A 23,142-nucleotide genomic window follows, 5' to 3' on the forward strand; every position below is an offset into this window, starting at 1 on the left:
CAGCCCCAGGACCGAGCGAAAGAAGCAGCCCTTACCTTTGGCCCCTCGCAACACAAACCCGAATCCCTCATGCTCCCTCTTCTGCAGCACGGCCGTCTTCTCCTCAATGATGTAGTCACTGGGCAGGAAAGAGCACAAGAGAATGATGCTAGGGTTAGATTTCAGCACCATGCTGCCAGGCGGAGGTGGCCTTTGTGCCTGTGACAAGGAGACCTCTTCTCATCGACCGTTTCATCTCAGCAAGGAGTTGGGCACAATCTGCTTCCCTCCCTCCCTTGCCCAAAGTCAGAACAAAAAGACGAGAGCTACTTTCCCTCAACGTGTAGGTGGAGGAAAGCCCCGGCTGCCTGGATCACCCTTCTGCCCACCGGTCCCCTTCTCAGTCACCTGCATACGCATGCAGGGAGCTTACTGATCCCACTTTGGGCTTCCCTTTAAATGATGCCCTTAGCATATAACTGAAGAGCGGAGCGCCTGAGCAGAGGAGGTGCGGGGGGAGGCAGCCATCCATCCATCAGGGAAGCAGCTCTCTGAGACTTTCCGGTTGCCTCTCGTATGAAAAAATTAGATGCTTGACAAAAGGAGAGGTGCCTCTTTGGTAAGTTCCCTGGGAGGGAGAACGGCAGAGTTTATATCCTCATCCCGGCGCTCTGATCTTCTCTTAAAATCCCCCCCCGCGTTGCTAAGTAACGGTCTGTCATTAGCAGAGGGGGGATGCATTGCATTGTCCTAGTCTAACAAAGCTGCTCTCCCTGCCCTCCGCCGCGGCCAGACAAGAAGAATGGGGAAAATCCGGTGGTGGAGAGAGAGGAGCGGACGCGCAGCTCTGTGCGGACCCCGGCCGCCAGCGACCCTTCCAACAAACCACCTCTACGCGTGCCGGGAGGGGCGGGGGGCGCGCGGGGAGGGGAGACGGGAGAGGGATTCTCTCAGCAAACGGGAGCTTAAATGCAGCCCTGCAAATCCCTCCCAGCAGAGCCGCATGTCTGACATCAGAGTGGAATTAATCAGGGACCTCGGTCCTTCTCGGCAGCGCGGGGAAGGAGCTTTGCACACCAAGCCAAAACCGGGAGAGGCAGAGAGGGAGCGATGGCACAGGCCGGCCCCCAGCCGTGGGCACGTGCAGCCAGCGATGGGGTCTGCCCAGCGCGCCGCAGCGGGGAACAAAGACCCGCGCACCACCGCACTGCACAGAAACACGCTGCCAAGGAGCAGGTACAGCGGCGGGCGCGCAGGCAGGCACGCTCGCAGGGGGGAGGAGACGGCCGTAGACAGGCGCTGGCACAGAGCAGGCTGGGTTCGCACACTGCGGTATGAGGTGCCCCAACATGCGCGGTACCGCCGCTGCAGGCAGGCACACGCCCCACCGGCACACACGTCCCGCGCCGCGCCGCGCCTGCTGCCTCCTGCCCCTTGCTGCAGGGAAGGGGTCGCCTGCCGGGGCTCAGGCTGTGCCCCATGCCACCCCGTGTCACCCCGCCGGGACCCTGCAGGGTCGGGTGTTTCTGGATGGAAGGCGATGGGCTCACAGGGCTGCTGCGTGGACTGCGTCGGCAATCCACATTTTTGTGTGGACCTTCTAGCAGCCATGGACTGCGACCGGCAAGCACTGGGACAGGACACACCTCTCTGCATCCTGTCCATCTGTAGCCTCATCTGCCAGGGCTGCATGTATAGGCATCACGATCCCTTTTTGGGCAGGTAGCTCTGCGATTCTGCCATTACCACCACAATAGTATCTAGCTCCTAGCAAGACAGATAGAAATATTGTTTTCCAGACCAAGGGAAGGTGATCACAAAAGTCAATACACGCAACGGCTGCAGGTACCGAGCCGCTCCAGCAGACATTGTCCATGGAACCTAATGCAGGACACAAGCCTGAATTCCTTGCACTTCCCTGGCAGTTCAGTTTGCACTATAATTTTGGACATGCTTAGGCATCATCCACGAAAAAATAGGGTATCTATAAAAGCAGTGACTTCATGCAACAAAGTACCTAGACGTGGATAAACTTCAACGAAATTATGTGAACCGCTTTAAAGGAGGCGGCTGCTGTCATACAGTCATCCCTTTATGTCACATTTTCAACACATTGCCTGTCTTTCTAAAGCAGAGCTGGTTATGCATATGTTCCTCAATATGCGTAGAACTCTCTCCTCTACAACGAAATCCTCTCTTCCAAGTGTAGAGTGTCCTCCTGGAAACAGATTCATAACTACCATGCCCAGAAGAGGTCATTACGGTAACATAATCCTCCTGTCCATGCAACAAGAGCCGGACAACCACAAACTGTGACTCCTGTCTCAAAGTAGTTGTGGATGCCCCCTCCCTGGAAGCGTTCAAGGCCAGGCTGGATGGGGCTTCGAGCAACGCGGTCTAGCGAAAGATGTCCCTGCCCATGGCAAGGAGGTTGGACTAGACGATCTTTGAAAGTCCCTTCCAACCCAAACCACCCTGTGATTCTGCGATAAGCCTTTACCTTCTATTAGAACTATGACTTACCATTTAGGAGGAGAGCTAGACCTAGCACATTTCGCATCCACAGGAACATCCCCGCTTTTCTGTATGACACGCCAATCCCTTGTAGATGGGTTAAACCACGACAATGATCTGTGCCCCATCTTAACCCCATACCAAGAGCAAATTCTGCCACCTCAGCAAGAATGTGTTTGTGCATGTGTATATGCAAGAGAAGGAGGGAGACGGGAAACAAATGTTTATGTACAAAATCATGATTTCTGTTTACCTGGTGGTGGGCTGAAGTGCCCAATTAGTCCTGCTGTGATTGCTTTGTCAGTGAGAAAACGAGGAATCCACAATGAAAGAAAATTCTGTACTTCTTCCCATAGGACCTCTGTGGTTGTTTCATCCACATGAAAAACTGAAGAAACTCTTGACAAAACTGCTTGTACTCTGTACAAGTACAATTCCACCCAGCCTCCCCCACCAAGCCTCATCTGCCAAGATTTCCTGCAATAATGTAAGCCTTTGAATAACTTCAACCTGCTGCTGCTCTTACCCAAAGTTATTCTGCATAAAGAATATTCGATTCTTTCCGCCACCTCTGAATTATTCCTCCTCCTACAAATAAACTGGCAAGAAGCACCTTAATTCAAAAACCTAAACTTGTCAGAAGCAATAGGAGAGCTCCCCAGCACACTGCCTTCTGTCCCTGAACACTCCAAAAGTACGTATGCAGAGCTACCTGCGGGATTTTTAGAAACGTTGGACATTTATTTGTTGTAGCTCACTCTCTTCCACTGCGTCGTCCACAGAGGGATTTGTGAAGTCAGACTTGCAAGAGGGATCTCGCAAGAGCACTCCCAGGTCGAGTCCCTCCAGAACCTGCAAACCCCTTGCCTGTGGCCATCCAGCTCTGCAGGCACCTAAAAACCCTCAGGTTCTTAACTGACTACAGTAAGATCCATTGGACACCTTCACGTTTGGATACAACCCCACTAATTAGTTCTATAGATAGATGTATACAAAAAGTGAAATAAAAAGTCTCTACATTTTTGTGAACTAGAATTGTGGGGGAGTAGTGAGACACCCGAGATGCCACTGATCGGCACTGCTGGAGCTCCGAGGGCTGGAAAAAGCAATAAAAAACAGCCTGGGGAAGGAGATGAAGCAGTGTAATCAAAGACCTGTGATAGTGTCATACTTAAAAAATAACCTGAATTACTCATTTTTTTTATTTTTGTCTAAATAAAAATAGGAACTTTCAAAAAATAAGATGTAGTAGGGAGTTATTTTAAGGTATCAAAGAAAGATTAAGCAAAATGCCTGACCAACCTAGTGGCCTTCTATGATGGGGTAACTGCATCAGTGGACGAGGGCAAAGCTACAGATGTCAGCTATCTGGTCTTCTGTAAGGCCTTTGACACGGCCCCCACAGCATCCTCCTCTCTAAATTGGAAGGATATGGATTTGATGGGTGGACTGTTCGGTGGACGGCAAACTGGCTGGACGGTCGCATCCAGAGGGTGGTGGTCAATGGCTTGATATCCAGATGGAGACCAGTGACAAGTGGTGTCCCTCAGGGGTCTGTTCTGGGGCCAGTGCGGTTCAATATCTTCATCAATGACACAGTCAGATTGAGTGCACCCTCAGCAAGTCTGCAGGTGACACCAGGCTCAGTGGTGCAGCAGACACGCCTGAGGGACGGGATGGCATCCAGAGGGACCCGGACAGGCTGGAGGAGTGGGCCCATGCAAACCTCATGAAGTTCAACAAGGACAAGTGCAAGGTCCTGCACCTGGATTGGGGCAACCCCCGGTGTCAGCACCGGCTGGGGGATGAAGGGATTGAGAGCAGCCCTGCGGAGAAGGACTTGGGGGTACTGGTAGATAAAAAGCTGGACATGAGCCGGCAACATGCTCTCGCAGCCCAGAAAGCCAAGCGTATCCTGCGCTGCATCACCCGCAGCGTGGCCAGCAGGGCGAGGGAGATGATTCTCCCCCTCTACTCCGCTCTCATGAGACCCTACCTGGAGCACTGCATCCAGCTCTGGGGTCCTCAGTACAAGAAGGGCATAGACCTGTTGGGAGTGGGTCCAGAGGGATGGAGCACCTCTGCTGTGAGGACAGGCTGAGAGAGCTGGGGGTGTTCAGCCTGGAGAAGAGAAGGCTGCGGGGAGACCTTATCGCGGCCTTTCAATATTTAAAGGGGGCTTTTAAGAAAGATGGGGACAGCCTTGTTAGCAGGGCCAATAGCGATAGGACAAGGGGGAATGGTTTTAAACTAAAAGAGGGGAGATTCAGACCAGATATAAGGAAGGAATTTTTCACGATGAGGGTGGTGAAACGCTGGAACGGCTTGCCCAGAGAGGTGGGAGATGCCCCATCCTTGGAAACATTCAAGGCCAGGCTGGATGGGGCTCTGAGCAACCTGATCTAGATGAAGATGTCCCTGCCCATTGCAGGGGGGATGGACCAGATGACCTTTAAAGGTCCCTCCCATCCCAAAGCATTCTGTGATTCTATGAGCTAAGGTAACAGTACAGAGGCATCAGAGCATGGCTCTTCAGAGCTGCTCCTCGAGATGACACAAGGTCTCCTGGAGCGTCTCGTTTCTGCAGGGCTGAGTGCCAGACCTTCTGCTGGTTTGTATTTTGTTGAAACCAAATTCAAGACAGTTAATGCACGTGATGCTTGACTGGGGCAAATTATTTTAGTAACTTTGTGACTCTTTAGAGGGACAAACCTAAAAAAATAGCATGGTTATGGCTGTACTGAATATCTACAGTTAACCCCTGGCCACACTGTAATAGCAAAGATTGGCTCTGACCCCAAAGTGAAAAAGCAGCAGTGAGAAGAATTGGAGGTTTTTTCAATTGTCTGGGCCTGGTGAAATTCACTGAAGGTGCCTAAGCACCCAGCGGAAAGTATCCGACATCTGCGACGGGCCGTCTCTGAGAGCTTGCATGGGATGCATGACGCTGCAAAAGATCTGAAAAAGGGATGAGGCTCATCTTTAAAAACAGGCAGTAGAAAGATCAAAGGAAGTATAAAATGAAGCAATTAATCTTTAATTCCCAGAAAAATCCTCTAACAAACACCACAACGGTTTAATAAAACATCTAGAAGAAAAGAAGGTAATAAATACCAGGTGGCATGGATTTGAAAGAACTGATTGTGCTAAATGAAGCTAATTTCTGTTTGAACATAATAGGTCTCATGAACATGGGAAAGGCAGTTCTGCGAAACGTATCTTGATGTCAGTTAAGCACCTTGAATACTCTCACAAGGCATCCTCATAAAAAACAAGGGGAACATAAACTACTGCAAGGTGAGTAAATAGCTGGTTTGACACATTTTTCACTGTTGAACTGGAAGGATGTATCAAGTGGGATTTCACAGGGGTCTGTCTTGGGACAAACACAATGTTTTCACCAATGACTAGGATGTAAGAGAGAGTAAACAATAAATTTGCAGAAGATCTCATCTGGGAGGGCAGCAGCACGTTGGAAGAGTGGACTTGGATTCACATGCTACTATCGCTGGAGAAACGGTCTGAAAAATACCAGAGGAAAAGGGAAAAGCGCAAGGTACCCCAGTCAGGAACTATGAAAAGAAAAACAGAAGATGGAGGAGGACTGGCTGGGCAGCCAGCTGGCAGGAGAGGCCACGAACACCATCCTGGGCTCATAAGCATTAGCAGCAGTGTCGCACTTCTGTGAAAAAAGGATGACAGACTGACTGGAGATATATAAACAAGAGTGCTGTCTAAGACCTGAAATAATCCTGCCCTACCCCATGTTGCAATAGCCTTGGGACTCATCTAGTTAAACGTGGGCATACATAACCCAAGCACCTACAGTGAGCAAGTCGCTCTGGGCTCCTTTTAGACTCAATGGAGAGCTATTCAGCGAAGTCAATGGAGCTGTGATTCATCCCATGCTGAAATGACCGCCTACATTTTGTCAAATGAATGGCACCCCTGGCTCCACTGACTGCACACATCTGTATCGACTCCCAGGGTGAGCCAGGGCGATGAGCTCAGACACCTACATGGCAGACACCTACAATGCAGTGACGTGAATCACATTACTAAAGTTAGATAACGCTCCAGTTGCCCAGTTAGCACCGCGCTTCCAGAAGGATGTGGGTCAAGAGGAGAGAGGTCCGAGGAGGACACCTGGAAGAGGAAAGGCCCAACAGGACAGACCTGGTTTGATTGACTGGGCTGATTATTTCCATGAGAAAATGCTTAAAAGGTGTCACACAACTTCTCAGTAGTTATATTGCTGCAGCACAGGAATGGGGTGGTGATGGAGGGCCACTTACTGGGAACTTTTAGATAAATATCTGCCTCAAGAAAAATTTAAGTTCAGCTGAAGCTGATGTTGGTGGAGGGATGGACCATTTCAGGCCTCTCCCAGCAGAAACCTCACTCATGTACTGTGGTGTTCCAGACCCGCAGCCAGGCAGTGCGAGGAGTTTAACTCTGCTCAGCTACCTCCTGCAGAAAACATCTTCCCCAACAGAAGGATGATTTATAGTAATAACAAACAAGTGGGGCACAGACCGTGCTCTGGCCCCAAAAGCACGTGGTACAGCCTGAGTCTTTATGGACAAACTTTCTCCTCTCCCCCTCAAAAATCGAAGCCATAACACAGGGTAGCTCTGTCCAAACTGCATTCTAGAAATTGCGTCTGGCTAGGGCTGGCCTTGCGCTATGGCTGGGCTTGTCCAGGAGTGCAAGCTGGATCAAATTCATCCCACGGAGCAAGCTAGCAATGAAACAGCACGGACGATGACGAGACGGCACACATGTCTCCTTCCTACCCCATCTCACTTCACAGAGCAGATGAAGCTTTAGGGAAAGAGATCACAGGTCGCCCTTGGGTTTATAGACCAAACGGTTAAGCTTCTAGCAGAAATCAACAGGGAACAGGCATGTCCCGGAGACTTGGGATCAGCTGGGCGCACCGCTACTGAAGGGTCTGCGGAGCACAGCATCCCTCGCAGCAGCGGAGCCTGGAGGGACCCACCCAGACCCGAGCGCTCTGCAGCGCTGCTCTCACACCGTCCTGCTCTTCTGCAGCGCGGGTGCCAGCCAAAGCGCAGCACAGCTGTAGTCCTTGCCTCTATTTGAGTACGAGAGAAAAGGAATGACCACGGCGGGCCAGACCAGGTGTCTCGTCTCGAACGTGGACTGACAGCAGCAGCCTGGAGAAGAGGAAAGGAGCGGGTCCGAAGCACACTACTGCTGCCCCAGAAGAGCTCCCAGCCCAGAGACTGGCAGCCAGAGGACCTCAGCAACACCACCAGAAGTGAAACTGGGAAAAGCCCTATCGCGAATGGAAAAATAAACCAGTTAAATCTCCACTGTAGATGAGGAAATCTCTGGGAACGCAGGTGACAGTGGTGCTTCTGTAACAAAAGCAAAGGACAGCAGGAAACGGGGAGGGGGCTAGAAAGGAGCCTATTTATGCTCCTAACTGGTCCTGAAGCACTGATTATCATCAGCAAGATTTTCTGTTTAATTCCGTCAGGAGGCAGCTCATCAAGGCACTGATTATGAACTACGTCAAAAGCAAACTGACAGATGAAAAGCAACTCTAACTCCAGAAGAAACCATCTTCCACACACACACGTGATGTGAAAGCGCAGCGAGCCCCCGGGAAGGATGTGCTGTTGGAGATCACGTTCCCGCCAGCACTGGTCAAACGCATTTCAGATACCAGTTAAAAACGCAAAGCCGGCGCTGCTCAGTCCCAGATGAAATGTGGGCTGTGAGTACCAGAGAAATCCTGAGATCAGATATTGCAGAAAGTGAGGAAGACCATCAGTGAAAGGCACTGAAAAGCAGCATCTTCCCCATCCAAACACGGACGGTTTTCACAGAAAATTTTCAGTACTGGATTAATTTCATTTAAACACACCAAGCTGCTAACTTCTAGGGCATCGACCAAAACATTAAAATAAGACAGCTCATTAAGGGAACAAGAAGTCTAAGGAAGTCCGAGACATGTTTTGCCTGGACTCCAAACTAGCAGTGGTACTGAGAAAGCTGTTAAGACCTCGCTGTGAACGCCAGTCAAGTGGAGGAAAAGACGCCATCGCAGAGATGCACGGAAGAGAAGCCCTTGGAATAATCAGGCTTACATTTATACTGGCAGAAGGAAGCTAGCTGTCCTGGATTTTTATCCCCACTTGCCAGAAGAGGCACTGCAGCTGAAGAGGTGATGTACCCAGCTCCTCCTCCCTGGGTATGCTCTCCACCGGAGAGGCTGAACCCGGCGCTGACAGTGACAACGGACCGCAGGCGAGCAGCCGCGGTCTCAGTCCGCAGGGAGCGGAGTTCAGGTCCATCATTCACAGCCTCCCATGATCACTTCTTCAGCAAATGGTGCAAAATGGTGTCTACTAAAAAAGGAGCAAAGGCAGCCTCTGATCCACGCTTAGCGCTGCCAAATTACCGATGTCACCTGTGGGAATTCTGCTCCACAGGAACAGCATTGTTCAGAGCTGACGTCGGAGCCATTTGGCTGTGCAGATGCACAGAGAGACAGATAAAGCAACACGCAACAGCATCTCAAATCCTAGCATGTCTCACCAGCTCACGAAATTCATACTGCATATATTTAAAGGGGAAAACGGTCACAAAGAGAGGGATGTTACAGGAGTTAGTCCCACCGCTGCCTTCAGTTGTCACGTGTACTGGGAAAGGACAGATGACACCTGAAATCTCCCCCCGCTTGAATGAAAGGAGATTAAAGAACATTATGTCTGCCTCTTGCCCGATATGCATCCGGGTAAGAACAATACATATTTCTATAAATAATAAGAACAAGTCCTAGAAAATCCAAATTCTGCAATGTGGATTTATTCCATCCTCAGCAAAGGAGACAGATGGAGACCATTTAAGGGCACTGTGCTGGAGACACAGTACAAATACATGCCACAGATTGAGAAAGAACAGAAAGAAGCTGGCATGGCTAAACAGCAGGGAAATGGAGGTTATTAAACCCAAGAAAACATCCTTCGTAAAGCTGAAACCATATCCAAATGAGGAACATGGAAAGGATCGCGACCTCTTGCAGGTTAAATGTAAAAACACAGCATGACATGCCAAATATGAATCTGTGGAACAATTTGCAAAAGACCTCAAAACCAATACTAAATCAGTTTTCAAGTGCACACGGACGGAGCAGGCAGCCTACCGGGGCACCCCGGGGGTCAGAGATCGTGTCAAAGCAGCACCCAGAGAGGGTGAGGCCCTAACAGAGAAACTAAACACAATTTTTGCTTCCCTGGGAGCAAAACCTGGGGAGGTTTCCCCTTCAGAAACGCAGGGACCTGTAGGCCGACAGATCCAAAATGGAAGCGTCTCTACAGGAGGTTACGGGACAAAACGGAGAGGCGCAAGCCACCAAGACCAGAGAGTAGACAGCTAAGCCTCTAGAGCACCTTGCGGGTGACAGAGCTGTGCCACTCACGATGCGTAGGCTGCGGTGAGAAGCACTGTGGCATCTGGGGCCGGGACAGCGGGTGTGTGGCCCCTGTTTTTCAGGGCTGCCAGCAGAGAAGGAAGGTGCTGCAGGTCCATCATCCTGACACCTCCCTGGGCAAGGCTCTAGCAACTGGAACAAGCAGAGAGCCAGCCAACACATGGATAAATATTACGCTTGGGAAAGCTAACACGGCATTTTAAGTGAATGTCTTGCCTCATAAACTCCAGTAATGAGCGGTGTCCCTCAAGGGTGCGTATTGGGACCAATACTATTTAATATCTTCATTAACAACACAGTGGGATTGAGTGCACCCTCAGCAAGCTTGTAGATGACACCAAGCTGAGGGGTGCAGTTGATTCACTAGAGGGAAGGGATGCCATCCAGAGGGACCCGGACAGGCTGGAGGAGCGGGCCCATGCAAACCTCATGAAGTTCAACAAGGACAAGTGCAAGGTCTTGCACCTGGGTCGGGGCAATCCTCAGTACCAGTACAGACTGGGGGATGAATTGATTGAGAGCAGCCCTGTGGAGAAGGACTTGGGGGTACTGATAGATGAAAAGCTGGATGTGAGCTGGCACTTGGGAGTCCAGAAAGCCAAGCGTATCCTGGGCTGCATCACCTGCAGCGTGGCCAGCAGGGCGAGGGAGGGGATTCTCCCCCTCTGCTCTGGTGAGACCCCACCTGGAGCACTGTGTCCAGTTCTGGGATCCCCAGTACAAGACAGACATGGACCTGTTGGAGCAGCTCCAGAGGAGGGCCACAGAAATGATGAGAAGGATGGAGCACCTCTCCCATGAAGAAAAGCTGAGAGAGCTGGGGTTGTTCAGCCTGGAGAAGAGAAGGCTCTGGGGAGACCTTATTGTGTCCTTTCAGCACTTAAAGGAGGCTTATAGGAAAGGTGGAGAAAGACATTTTACCAAGGGCTGTAGTGACAGGAAAAGGGGCAATGTTTTTAAACTGAAAGAGGGTAGGTTTAGACTGGGCATAAGGAAGAAATGTTTTACGCTGAGGGTGGTGAGACACTGGAACAGGCTGCCCAGAGAGGCTGTAGATGCCCATCCCTGCAAGTGTTCAAGGTCGGGTTGGATGGGGCTCTGAGCAACCTGATCTAGTGAAAGATGGCCCTGCCCATGGCAGGGGGGTTGGACTAGATGATCTTTAAAGGTCCCTTAAACCCAAACCATCCTGTGATTCTATGATAAAGCACATACGGATGCAGGTAAGGGAGGTCCCTCCCCACCTCCAGCAATTCTGGGATTCTGTAGTCAGTGGGGAAACACCCAACCTACAGCGCTACCGTCAGCCACGTCAGGAAGCACTCTCGGTCCCCAAAACCAACCAGTGCAGAAGGGCTTGTGTCGACGTCGCTCGGGCACTCTCCCTTAGAGTGCAGTGCCTGCGCCCAGACCACCCAGCGCTGCCTCGGGGGTCCCCTGGGAACGAACACACCACCTTTTTTTTGATGTGTTTTTGGTTCAAAATGCTCAAACAACCTGAGGACTGTGCAGCACCTGACGAAGCAGTGTTTCACAACATGGTGCTAAGGGGGAGCACTACAGGAGCACGGCAATGGTGTTTGAGGACACAGGTCCTGCCGGGGTGACACTGGAGGATCGTGCGGGGAGGAGACAGCCGAACCCAACAGCCTCTTCAGTAGCACCTTTAGCAAGTGCGTGCTAGAATTAAATATCCCCAGAACCACAACCAGGTTTTGTTCCAGGGATGCAATGGGCCAACACCAGAACAGAGCGAAGGGTGAACTGGGACACAGCCAGAGGGAATGACTGATGGGGAAAAAAGCAGAGATCCGAGTTATTTCACAACAAAAACTTAACTAAAGCCTACTTAGATTTCCAAAAGCTTTTGACAAGGTCTCTCATTAAAATCTCTTGAGGAAGCTAAGAAGCCATGGGATAAAAGGGAAGGTTTTTACATGTGAAATTTGTTAAAAGGTTTAAAATAAAAGTAAATGATTGGATTTCACATCAGAAGAAAGGTCAGCAGCGGAGTCTCACGGGGATCGGTGCCAGGACTTACGCTGCTCAACACAGCCCTAGATCATTTACGAGAGAGGAATGAAAGAGAGGTAACAAGGTTTGCTGATAATGCTATATTATTCAGGATAATAAAGAGGAGGAGAACTGTGAGGAACTGTAGAAAGATCTTAAAATGTAAGATGAAATGTAAGGTGGAGAAAAACTGAGGCACAGGGGAAAAAATAATTCTCTCCTCATATATAAAATCACAGGCTCTGAGCTGCCCATTACTCCCAGGATTAAGAACTTGGGGATATGACAGACAGTTCATGAAGAGGGTCAGCCTCATGTCCTACAATGGCCAGGAACGATGAGCAAAGAAAAGTGAGTTAGACGGAGGAACATTATACCACTGGCACAGCCAAAGTGCCCCCATATCTTAAATGCTTGCAGTAACTCTGATCCTCCCATTTTGGAAAAGAATACAACAAAACCAGAAAAAAAAAAAGGTGACACGGACTGTCCAAAGTATGGAACGAATTTCTGCACAAGGAATGGTGCTGCTTAGTACCACTTAACCTGGAAGAAACACAACCCAGGGGAAATGGTTCTACCAAATCCCAAGTGCTCTGGAGGGGCTAATGGTGGTGGCCTGCCTGTTGCCTCCTCCAGCACAAGGACTAGGCCACATCAAATGAACCTAGAAGCTAATGTTTTAAATAAACTGCGATTTCACATGACATGGTATAAAGCTTCTTCTTGCCACAGGATATTGTGCTAAAAATTTACATGGAATCAAGGAGCAACTGGACAAGCTCCTGGAAGAGCAATCCCTTAAGTATCACTTCATACAGGACACACTTTGGATGGAGAATCTCTGACCCACAAGCTGTTGGACATGGACAAAGCTTTCTGGGGGAGCATCACCACGTATATGCCCTGTTCCCACATCCTTCCCTGGTCACCCATAACTGGTCTCTGTCTGAGAAAGGAGAGGTGGACTTCTTGCCTAAGCCAGTACGACCACTCTTAAAAAGTTCTGCAAAAGCTCTTCTCAGCTCACAAACTACACACCTGAGCTGAAAAGAGACATGTCTGCAGTATGCACACATCACGCTGCTCCAAGTCTTTTCTTCTAGAAAACCCACCTAAGTGTTTGAAACGAAACGTGGCTTGAAGGAGTCAAACCCATCACACCTAAATCACTCCTGAAAGCTTGCTGGTAAAAACGGCAGGAGCCGCGGGCTGCACAGCAGACACATCTGAACTCCTCGTACAGCCGGAGTCGCCCACCGCGCTCCCTGGCTGCTTTGACAATGAATGCAGGAACGTGCAGTTTCTGAATCAGCCCCACAAACAGCACTGAAGGCTGGCTGTCCTCGGCCCGTCAGCACCATCAGTGACCAGACTGGCCGCCCTGCTTCATGCTCTGGCACCTGGGACATTTGAAGTGATTCACATTGATTCATTCGTAGCTCTGTTCAGACCCTAACCTGCAACACTGGGAAAAAACTTCACCCATAAACCAAAAGATTAAAGCTCAAAAAGAGCAAAGCATTTAATCGTACCTGGTACAAAGCGGGAGCCTCAGTAGGAGAATGGCCAGAGCACAGTCCTTCACTGACAGCCTGCCCTCAGAGGCTTTTGTCCGTTTTGGTCATTGCTGCATCATCATTGTAAGCATTAAATCAAGGAAACTCAGCACAAGACCTTCCTGAAGAAGGTGATCTCGACTGTATTTAACTTCTCCTGGTGAGCCGACTCTGTCCACTCACATTCCCACAACCACATACTGCCGAAGTGCGAGCTACCAAATACTCGGATGGAGGCCACTTCTGTGACAGTACAAGGGACAGTGGCTGTTAAGTTCTCACCGTGTCTCCTGGTTTCCTTGTTTGGCAAAACCAAACTTATACTTTGGACAGATCTGTTAGACCCTGTAGGAGTCAACAGTTATTAGGACGTGATCCTTGTCCTGAACCTTTCTTGCTTCACCCTATTCAATCCTAGCAAGGCTGCCGATAACCACCTTTTCTTTCCTCATTTGGGGTACGTAGTGGCTACAGCCTGTCTTCCTGCCGGATCCAAAAGACGAGGAATGGTACGCGCAGCGTGCAGTGATGTTGTTGCCATCCTCCCGTTATCAGAGCGCAGGTGGTCTGCGGACAAGCCACCCGTGCGGTGGCATTATCAGCACACAGGACTCCCGTCTAACCCAGCATCCGCACTGGGGGCAGCCCAGGTCAGCAGCACAGCCTTCAGAGCTGACTGGTTTTACTGCTGATTGCGTTTGGGGTTATCAGTACAGGCCATGCCTGTGATTCCTGATCTACCATCCCTCGTGGTGCCTTCTCATACAGACATTTCCACCGATATTTTAATCATACCATGCTTAGTAATTCTCTTGCAAAATCTCCACACCAGGACTCACCCGGTATCTGGGAGTCCCGTCCTCGTGGCAGTGATGCTGGCCCCTGTCACAGGCTGGTTATGCCGACCAGCTCCATCTGTGGAGCTGGCCACACTGGCTTTGATTAAATACTCAGTGCTGGCAGGCAGCAACTCATCCAGGATCACCAGATGTCAGATTTTCTTGACACACACTTGTCTAATGGGCTGATCATCCTCGGGCAGTGCTTTGGTCCTGTAATACTGGAAGCCGCTGCACTCCGCAGATGTCTCCAGCCTTTCTCTTTGAAATACTCAATGGGACTGATGGCTACGTGGCCCAAGATACGGGCACTGTTTCTTCACGTCGCACCAGTTTGCATTAAAGGCAAACGCAGCTCCTTGTGATAGCTGCAATACGTTCTGACATCATCCTTACGAAGCTCAGAGGTAGGTTCCAAAATCACTGAGAACTGTCTTACTGCCTTTTGAAAGATCTTAGCTTCACAGGATATTCAAAACAGTAAGAAAAGAAGCTCCTGTCCCCTAAATGGAATAGTGAACGCAATGAGAAAAAGTTTTTGCTGCAACCGCGCGCTGGGGCCCGGTTTGCTGAGCAGTTCAACACCTCGCAGCCTGCGGGAGGAGCGCCTGGGTTTCGCACAGCTGCTGGGCGTCCGCGTTTCCCACTCCCGTGGAAATACCAGTGCATAAGCACAGGAGCTCAGAGGGCCTTGTTCCGAGGACCACGACTGCACACCAAAACCTCATCAACTGACGCAGTAACCTGCTTGGGGGTCATATGCTGGAACTGATTTTCAGCAGTCTTCATCAGTGGAGGTGGCACTCAGTGAGGCATCACTTTATCCGTGCTGTTTAACAAATTATTTTATTTTACCAGGTGTACCGCTGCAACTCAAGATTTGACCAATTCAGTCCTAATTCTCTAAGAGCTCGATAACAATTATTTAATTTCTCCAAGAAGACAGATGTCATCTATGCAGCATCTTACGCCGCAGCTGCTCCCTTGCTGTTCTGGCAATCCACAGGGATGACTTCCAGTGCCAGCAGACTCTTGTCATCGGCTGGTTCATGAGATGAGTCAGAGGGGACCTTTATAATTTCTTGGTGATGCCATGAATGCCTGTGCCCACCCTGAAGCAGCTTCGTAGGTGTCAGAATACAAAATGCCCATGTCTCAGTCCTAATCATCGAAGCGTGTCCCCGGACAGCACTCCCACCATCATCGGCAGCTGCTGGCTCTGAGGTAAGGCTCTTCCCCCGACTGCACACATGCATACACTGAGCCTTTCCGTGACGTTCGCACCAAGACCATACCCTTAGCGTGTAGGCATGTCCAGATCAGGCGTACAACGCGACTGCCGCTGCTCCAGACGCAGCACAAGCAGTGCAGTCGCTGTTGATCAACACATCCTTTATGGTCTTAACTGTCAGCTCCTGTCTCTTTAATAAATGACTTGGCACCTTCAGAATGAGAAAAACCTGAATGATGTTTTTTGGGTTTATGTCTTCAGTTGTCTAGCTGAACTGCTTTCTCATGAATCACACCAGGTAGGAGCTGCAGCATCTCTGACCCGTGACGGTCCCTCTACAAGGAGCAGCGTGACTGTGCATCGCCCCAGCCAGGGCTGCACGCAGAGCCCTGATCAACTCTTCACCTCTCACACCGGCTTGGCTGGGAGAGACCGCTGACAGCTCACGCAGACCTAGCTCGGCTTCCAGGCTCCTTTTAAGGGGCAGCGTCATGCAAAGATATTTCACAAATGTACTCATCAGGTGAAAATAACGTAGCTCACAATACTGGAGGGTCCACTTCGCAAAACCACGCTGCGGTGCTCTGCGACGGGAAGAGGCCAGGCGGAATATCCTCCCGGGTTATCCCCGCACAGCAGCCTCCGTCACTGTATTTTCTTCCCGGACTCACGTTTCCATGTCCTACTCACGATATCCAATAATTTGCACAATTCTCATTTTAATACAACGGCTGTTTCCCTTGGGTCTGACACATTTCCTCTGTAATAATTATCATTAACTTTTTACCGTAATTAAGAATAACTTAAGTTAACACACTCTGGCTCTCACAATATATTTTGTCATCTCTGTTTAGAAGGTGAACACCCAGAAACAAAACCTCTTTTTTATACCTTCTATGCTGGTAATTTAACATTCAGTGCTTATAGTGGGTTTCCAACCAGCAAAGACATCACGTCAAAAACAATTAATTCACCGAGCCGCCTCCCGTGTTTATCAGCTACTTCTACTGACTTTAGCGACAAAGCCATCTATTCCACTGACACAGCTAGACGTGGCGTTAGTGAAATTCTGTTGGCACAACCCTAATGCTGCTAATATTCAACACGAGCGCTCCTTTGCTCCAAGTCCTGCTAGCTGTGGAAAGTAACCTCCCAGCCTTACAGAGTGATGTAGATGTGAATCCTCAAGAGTCTGTCACCGTCTGGCATGAGCCGCTTTTCCGTACGTTACTGTAGTTAATAATCAGTCACTTCCCCCTTCTCCCCCGTCCTCTCGTACTTACTGTCACATACCCATAAAATGGACTGCAGACAAAACCCAAATCTCTCTTTCAGGAGCCTGTTCCAGAAACATATTTATTCCTTCTAATTTTGTACTGGTAATACTACACGCTGGTTGTCCAGAGCCCCAAGTGTTCTCCCACCCATAAAAAAGCACCTAGAAACAACACGTACTGCTATGCAAGACCACCCTAGACCCGGACAGGAACACAACCACAGCAAAACACAGCCCGTCTGAAAAGCAAGCGGGGCCACTTCCCCAGCCGAGGGCTCGCTCCTCGGGGCACTAGGCTCCCACGCTCCGCCAACGCATCCCGAGGCCTGGCAGCCAAAACCCTCAGCTGAGTTTTACTATGGAGAGTTCACGCTAATTTTTGAGAGCCTTGTTCACCACTGATGGTCTGAATGGGAAATCAATGCGGTGCATACGTAATGTGCTTAGCCCAGCTTTCCTTGCTGCTAAGTAAGCTGTTTGTCACAGCATTAAGCTTAGAAGCAGTCTTCAATAAATGAAAAGGCCGATATGACCATGACATAGGCATGTAATGTCGTGGTAAGGAGTGTATGGGACAAGGTAATCATCTGCTGAAAAACCAAATGTGGAAAATAGCTTTCAGGCATGGTTGCTACTCAAGGAAGCAGAAAAACATATGGATCCGAACCCTTGCATTTCTGTGGCTGTCTGAAAAACATGGAAGCTGCTCAGATCGGCTTCCGAGGCAGCAGACACCACGATAGGGACTGCACCAGCAGCTCCGCAGACACCAACCATCACCTCGCCCGTGGTGACTCCAAGTTTCATCTTACTCTCATTCAAACTCTTAACGAGTCTGAACTCACAGCACAGGATTAATACGCCAGAGGCTTCTCTTAACACCAAGGGATGGTGAAGTAGAAAAAAGATCACATTCATTAGCGATGTAATACTTTTGACATCTTGACTTTTTATACTATGTATTTATTAGTCCACTTCAGTTTAAACAACGAGGAAATGAAGAAGTATTTCTATATGAAGACCATATCATGAAAAACCACAAGACAGCAACAGGAATAGAAATAACTTTGATAATTAATACTTGCACCATGGGAAGATGTATAGCAACCCTGATAACTATTCCTGATAAGACAGAAAAGAACATAAATATAGCAGAAACTTAAGGAAAGAAACAGAATACTATTTTTTTAAAAAAAGATAAGCGATCCAAGTAATCACCAGCCTGAAAGTTAATTAGCATTCCTAACAAAACAAATGTTACAAGAAAATCACCCTCACAAAATATTCACGGGCAGCAGCAGCAGCAGCGTACCAGCACCCTCGACTGCTCCGAAGCCAGCGCTGCAGGCAGTGTACGGCGGCAGAGGGACAGATTTATGGTTTGATTCTCTTCTGCCCTGCGGCTCGAGCAGTAATTTACACCCACGCAAAATAATTATAAAAGCTATTGTGATTTGTTAGTATGTTACTCCTGCCATGCACATGACTGTTAGTATTCATACATGCAAATATATGCAGCTAACATACGGGTAGCCACACACTCTCCTCTGGGCTGACGCGAGCACTCCTTGTCCGAGGATGCCGGGATCCTGCGCTCAGCAGGAGGGCAAGCGGCTGCGTCGGCCCTAGCAAACCGCGGAGGCCCTGCTTGGGCGCCGTGCCCCAGAGATGACAGCTGGAGGTAACTCGTGTCTGGCCAGGCAGCAGTGGGCACAGACGTAACTTCTGCATGCCTTAATAATGCCATTTAAAGATGCCCTTCACAAGCACGGCGGAAGGGACTGCAGGGCAAAGTAAAGGCTTTTTCCCCCCACAGCATCACTTAGGAAGCTGAAGCTGATAATTATACTGGGGGATAATTAGCATTCAGGCCTGCTGCTGACAGACTTAACTCATTATTTATAGACGGGAACACATGACAAGTGCCGTCCCGGAGACGGAAAGATGGGTGGAGAGGAAGTTTTAAGACTGTCGATTTTGCTTGCTCAAACCATGCTCATGTTGTACCAGTACAACACACCATGGCTTCTGCTCGCTGCCATTACCTCTACCTATGGTTTGCACCCAGCGGTGCTTCTGTGCCTTTTTCCGGAGCGCCCTTCCCAGGGACGAGCTGTCCGTTGTGCACGCTGCTGCTCACAGCAGTTCTCAAAAATGCCTCCAACGGGCAGTTGGTTGGTGCATCTCACTCATGTCCCTCGAGCTAATCTGATTAATACGCAACCAAAACGGTTTTCTTTAGACTGCAAAGCACTGCAGGTTACTATCACACACTTATTTCTTCTGCCTTCATCTGTAACGTGAAGCTTTGTCCACCACTGGGGTCACTTCAACACTCATGCAGAGTTAGGAAAGCAGCAGCACCTCATTTGTACTGGGCACTGGTGAGGCCGCCCCTCAAACGCTGTGCTCAGCGCTGGGCCCCGCACCCCAAGGCGGCCATGGAGGGGCCGGAGCGTGGCCAGAGCAGGGCAGCGAGGCTGGGGCAGGGGCTGGAGCACAAGGCTGGGGAGGAGCGGCTGGGGGAGCTGGGGGGGCTCAGCCTGGAGAAGAGGAGGCTGAGGGGAGCCCTCCTCGCTCTCTGCAAGGGCCTGAAAGGAGGCTGGAGCCGGGGGGGTCGGTCTCTGCTCCCCAGGAACAAGCGATGGGACGAGAGGGAACGGCCTCAAGCTGCGCCAGGGCAGGTTTGGGTTGGGTATTGGGGAAAAACTTCTTCCCCCAAAGGGCTGTCAGGCCCTGGCCCAGGCTGCCCAGGGCAGGGGCTGAGTCCCCATCCCTGGGGGGATTTAAATGCCAGGGAGATGTGGTGCTTAGGGACATGGTTTAGTGGTGGGCTAGGCAGGGTTCGGTTAACGGTTGGACTTGATGATATTAAGAGTCTTTTCCAATCTAAATGATCCCATGATTGCCCAAGTCAGCTGCCTCCAAGATCTGCGGTTCAACCTTCTCTTGCCACAAGATCTATAGAACCCACTGCAGAAAGCAAGCTATTTAATTTCATGAGGATGAAAACAGCTCTTCCAGAACACCAGCGGGACCCATTATTAAATGACATCTCTGACTGAAACATCCAGTTTCCCATTTGGTGATTGAATTTTCCCTCGCCCTACCAAAACCCTACTTGGCCTTTATGTGAAGCGCCAGAACCAGCTACAATCATTCCTCTGGAATGAATCTTCTCTTCCTCAGCATCTCCTACAGAAGATGGGCCAAGAAGCTACTTTCAGATCCCCATAACTGATGTCAGCATATTAAATGTACTAACTGGATTAAATTCAAATCACAAAACAAAGACCCGCTATTACTGTTGTTTGAACTCCAGGGGTACCTACACCCTGAGCAGGTCACAGCCCTTGGCAGGAGCCCTCCACCTGGCCAGGGCACCCATGACCAGCAGGGTGAGGAGGCTAGGGCACGCCTGGGAGCCAGGACACGGCAGTGCCCAGCTCCAGCCCACCCGGCAGCCTCCGTGGGCAGCCTCCCTGGGCAGCTCTGCCAGCCACACACCGATCCCAAGCTCCCTGGCCTGCCCCCTCCCCGGTCAGGGCATGCATCACCTGGACCTCACCAGTGGGCTCTGCAGGGAGGGATGGATGTGGCGGTGAAGGGGCTGGGGGTGGGCTGTCTGCAGGCAGGCAGTGACCAGGGACCTGCTCTGCTCCCAGCACCCCTCGTGCTCGGGAGGTGATGGTGGAGCTCGGGCACTGGGGCAGGAACCCAGGTCTGCTCTGCACACACCGCCACAGCAGCCTCCCGCAGAGCACAGCTCCTCCACGGCCCCTCCAGCCCCACCTGGCTGCCCCCACCACCCCGTTTCAGGTCCGTCGAGCCCTGGCAGTGCAGCCAGCGCAGCAGGCGCTGGACAGCCACAGACACCCCTGACCCCAGCAGCTTACGCTGAAACCACCACCCACGGCACGAGAGGACTCAGCACTGACGTGGTCTGCTGCCGGCCGGGTGGCCGCAGCCGCTGCCCTGACACGTCCTGGCCGTGCTCACGCTCGCCCCGCGCTCTCCAGGGGGGCACAGCGGCACTCGCCTCTGGCACCTGGGGCCAGTGGCAGCACGAGGTCCGGAGACCGGCATCGGGCACTTGCTGCGACAGTCCCGTTCACTAGTTGGTCCCAAACCCTTGCCTCGAGGAAGGTGCCTTTTCATCAGAGTGCCCTCACCAAGGACAGCTTCCCGTAAAGAAGAGGCTGCAGATTTTTGCTGTGTCAGTCCTGCTCAGATGCACGTCTGCCCAGCGCTGACAGGTTACCCCACAGAGGGCAGCCCACTGTATTCTTCACCTGTTTGACAATAAACTACCCTTGCTGTTAAAAGTGTTCGCATTATTGCCAAAGCGACGGTGTTCGGCCCCCAGCCAGCAGACTCCAGCCTGTCTGCGTCTGCCGGCTGCAGGAGCCTGACGTGACCCACGGGCACGAGGGGCATCTCCTGTGCCCACACAGCCCCCGCGTCGTGATCAGACCAAGCTCTGACGGGTAAGCGAGCAGTAAAACAGCGATCACAGCATTTCTGTTCTGACTAGATGATTTGCATCACGTTTTTAGTCCTTGTTCTTACAAAACCTGTTTCTAGCAGATGCATCACAAGGGTCTGAATTACCCTTCTCTGCAATCTTCGCACAAGTCACGAGTTACTCTGCTGGAAGAGTAACAGGCAGCTGAGCTCCAGGCACGCAATCCGAGAGAAAACGCCACCACAAACCAAGAGCACGTGCTGCATTTGATCTTCAGGACACCACTGGCATAAAGACTTTAGAGCAGCCTTCCAGTGCCTGAAGGGGGCCTACAAGCGAGCTGGAGAGGGACTTGTTACAGGGGCACATGGTGATAGGACAAGGGGTAATGGCTTTAAACTGAAAGAGGGGAGATTTAGATTAGATATAAGGAAGAAATTCTTCACCGTGAGGGCGGTGAGGCCCTGGCACAGGCTGCCCAGAGGAGCTGTGGATGCCCCATCCCTGGCAGCGTCCAAGGCCAGGTTGGACGGGGCTCTGAGCACCCTGGGCTGGTGGAAGGCGTCCCTGCCCATGGCAGGGGGTTGGAACCAGATGAGATTTAAGGTCTGTTCCAACCCAAACCATTCTATGATCCTATGATTTTATGATCTTGGCAAACATTTGCCCAAGGACTGTTAAAAACAAACAACCTAACAAACCTGTAGTAGAAACCTTTCTTACTTTAACTCAGCACAAGGGAAGCTGCAGATCCTGCTTTGGCTGGAAAGTTAGTACGAGTCCGGTTGAAATAATCCGGTCTCACAAAGCTCGCTAGTGAGGGGAATCTGCACAGATTACATAGGGCAAAATACATTTTGTTCACTTGCTGAGTGTCAAGATTCATGATTTCTCTTGAGGCATCTTACTCCTTCAAGAGCATTTACACTCTGTAGTATACACGAACTACTGTTTCAACATGTATTCTTCATAGCTCCTACAGCACCACCATTGCAAGAAGAGATTGCCTACAAGTTAGACGTGACTCAAGTATAAGACCAGCATTGAGGCGGGTGAGGAAATGTGAACTGTAACGTAGGAAAGACAGAAATGTCCAGCAGATACTTCGGTGCTGAATTTGGAACAGAGAAGGGCACTGTCATCACCTACTAGAACGATGTGGGTGGAAGAGACGACTTGTCACCTCTACGGAGAGCATGAGGCAGCGTCTCTTAAAATAAAGCATTTTCAAATCCAGAAGCCAGAATGCTTTACACTGAAGAGCTTTAGACAAATCAGCTAAGGCACTATGTCGGTAACAAATGTCAGTATTTAAGAAATTCTGGAAACTTGGGAAATTCCAGACCCTGGAAGGGCTGCCAGGAATGACACAAGAACTATAAACTATCAGCCTGACTCCAATCCTAAGTAAATTAACAGAATGCTTTATTTAGAAGATTGACTAGGAAATCTCATTGGTGTGGTTAATGTGAAGTTGATCCTGTCAAGCGTCTTGTCAAGATCCCAATATAATTGATGTCGGCAACCACAGCAGATCAAGTACTGTGGCTTAAGGGTTTGGTACCACTGCACATGGATTAACTCCATACACTGCAACCTCCTCATAGGACATACTACTATACTAAAAGTGCACTCACCAAAAGGCCAAAAAAGGTAATCAGAAGCAAGCAGACACCACGTGGGTAGCTGTCTCCAGTTACCCCCAAAAGGACCAGTCCTAATCCGTACTGCACTCGGCTGTCGGTACCAGAGCTGTCCAACCTTGGCACCGTCAGAGCTGTGTCCCACTTCACTGCGGTCA

General features: G+C 50.4%; 1 protein-coding gene across 1 annotated transcript in view; it reads right to left on the reverse strand.

The window, feature by feature from the left end:
* Positions 1-23,142, reverse strand: part of SHANK3 (SH3 and multiple ankyrin repeat domains 3) — a gene marked incomplete at its 5' end in the record, with an annotated part of 356,878 nt that overhangs the window by 84,085 nt on the left and 249,651 nt on the right. Inside the window, 1 exon segment of the mRNA XM_082310842.1 lies at positions 36-118. Coding sequence (XP_082166968.1) covers positions 36-118 — 83 coding nt within the window.

Source organism: Platalea leucorodia (assembly GCF_965183815.1).
Source record: "Platalea leucorodia genome assembly, chromosome: 4".
NCBI classification, from domain to species: domain Eukaryota; kingdom Metazoa; phylum Chordata; class Aves; order Pelecaniformes; family Threskiornithidae; genus Platalea; species Platalea leucorodia.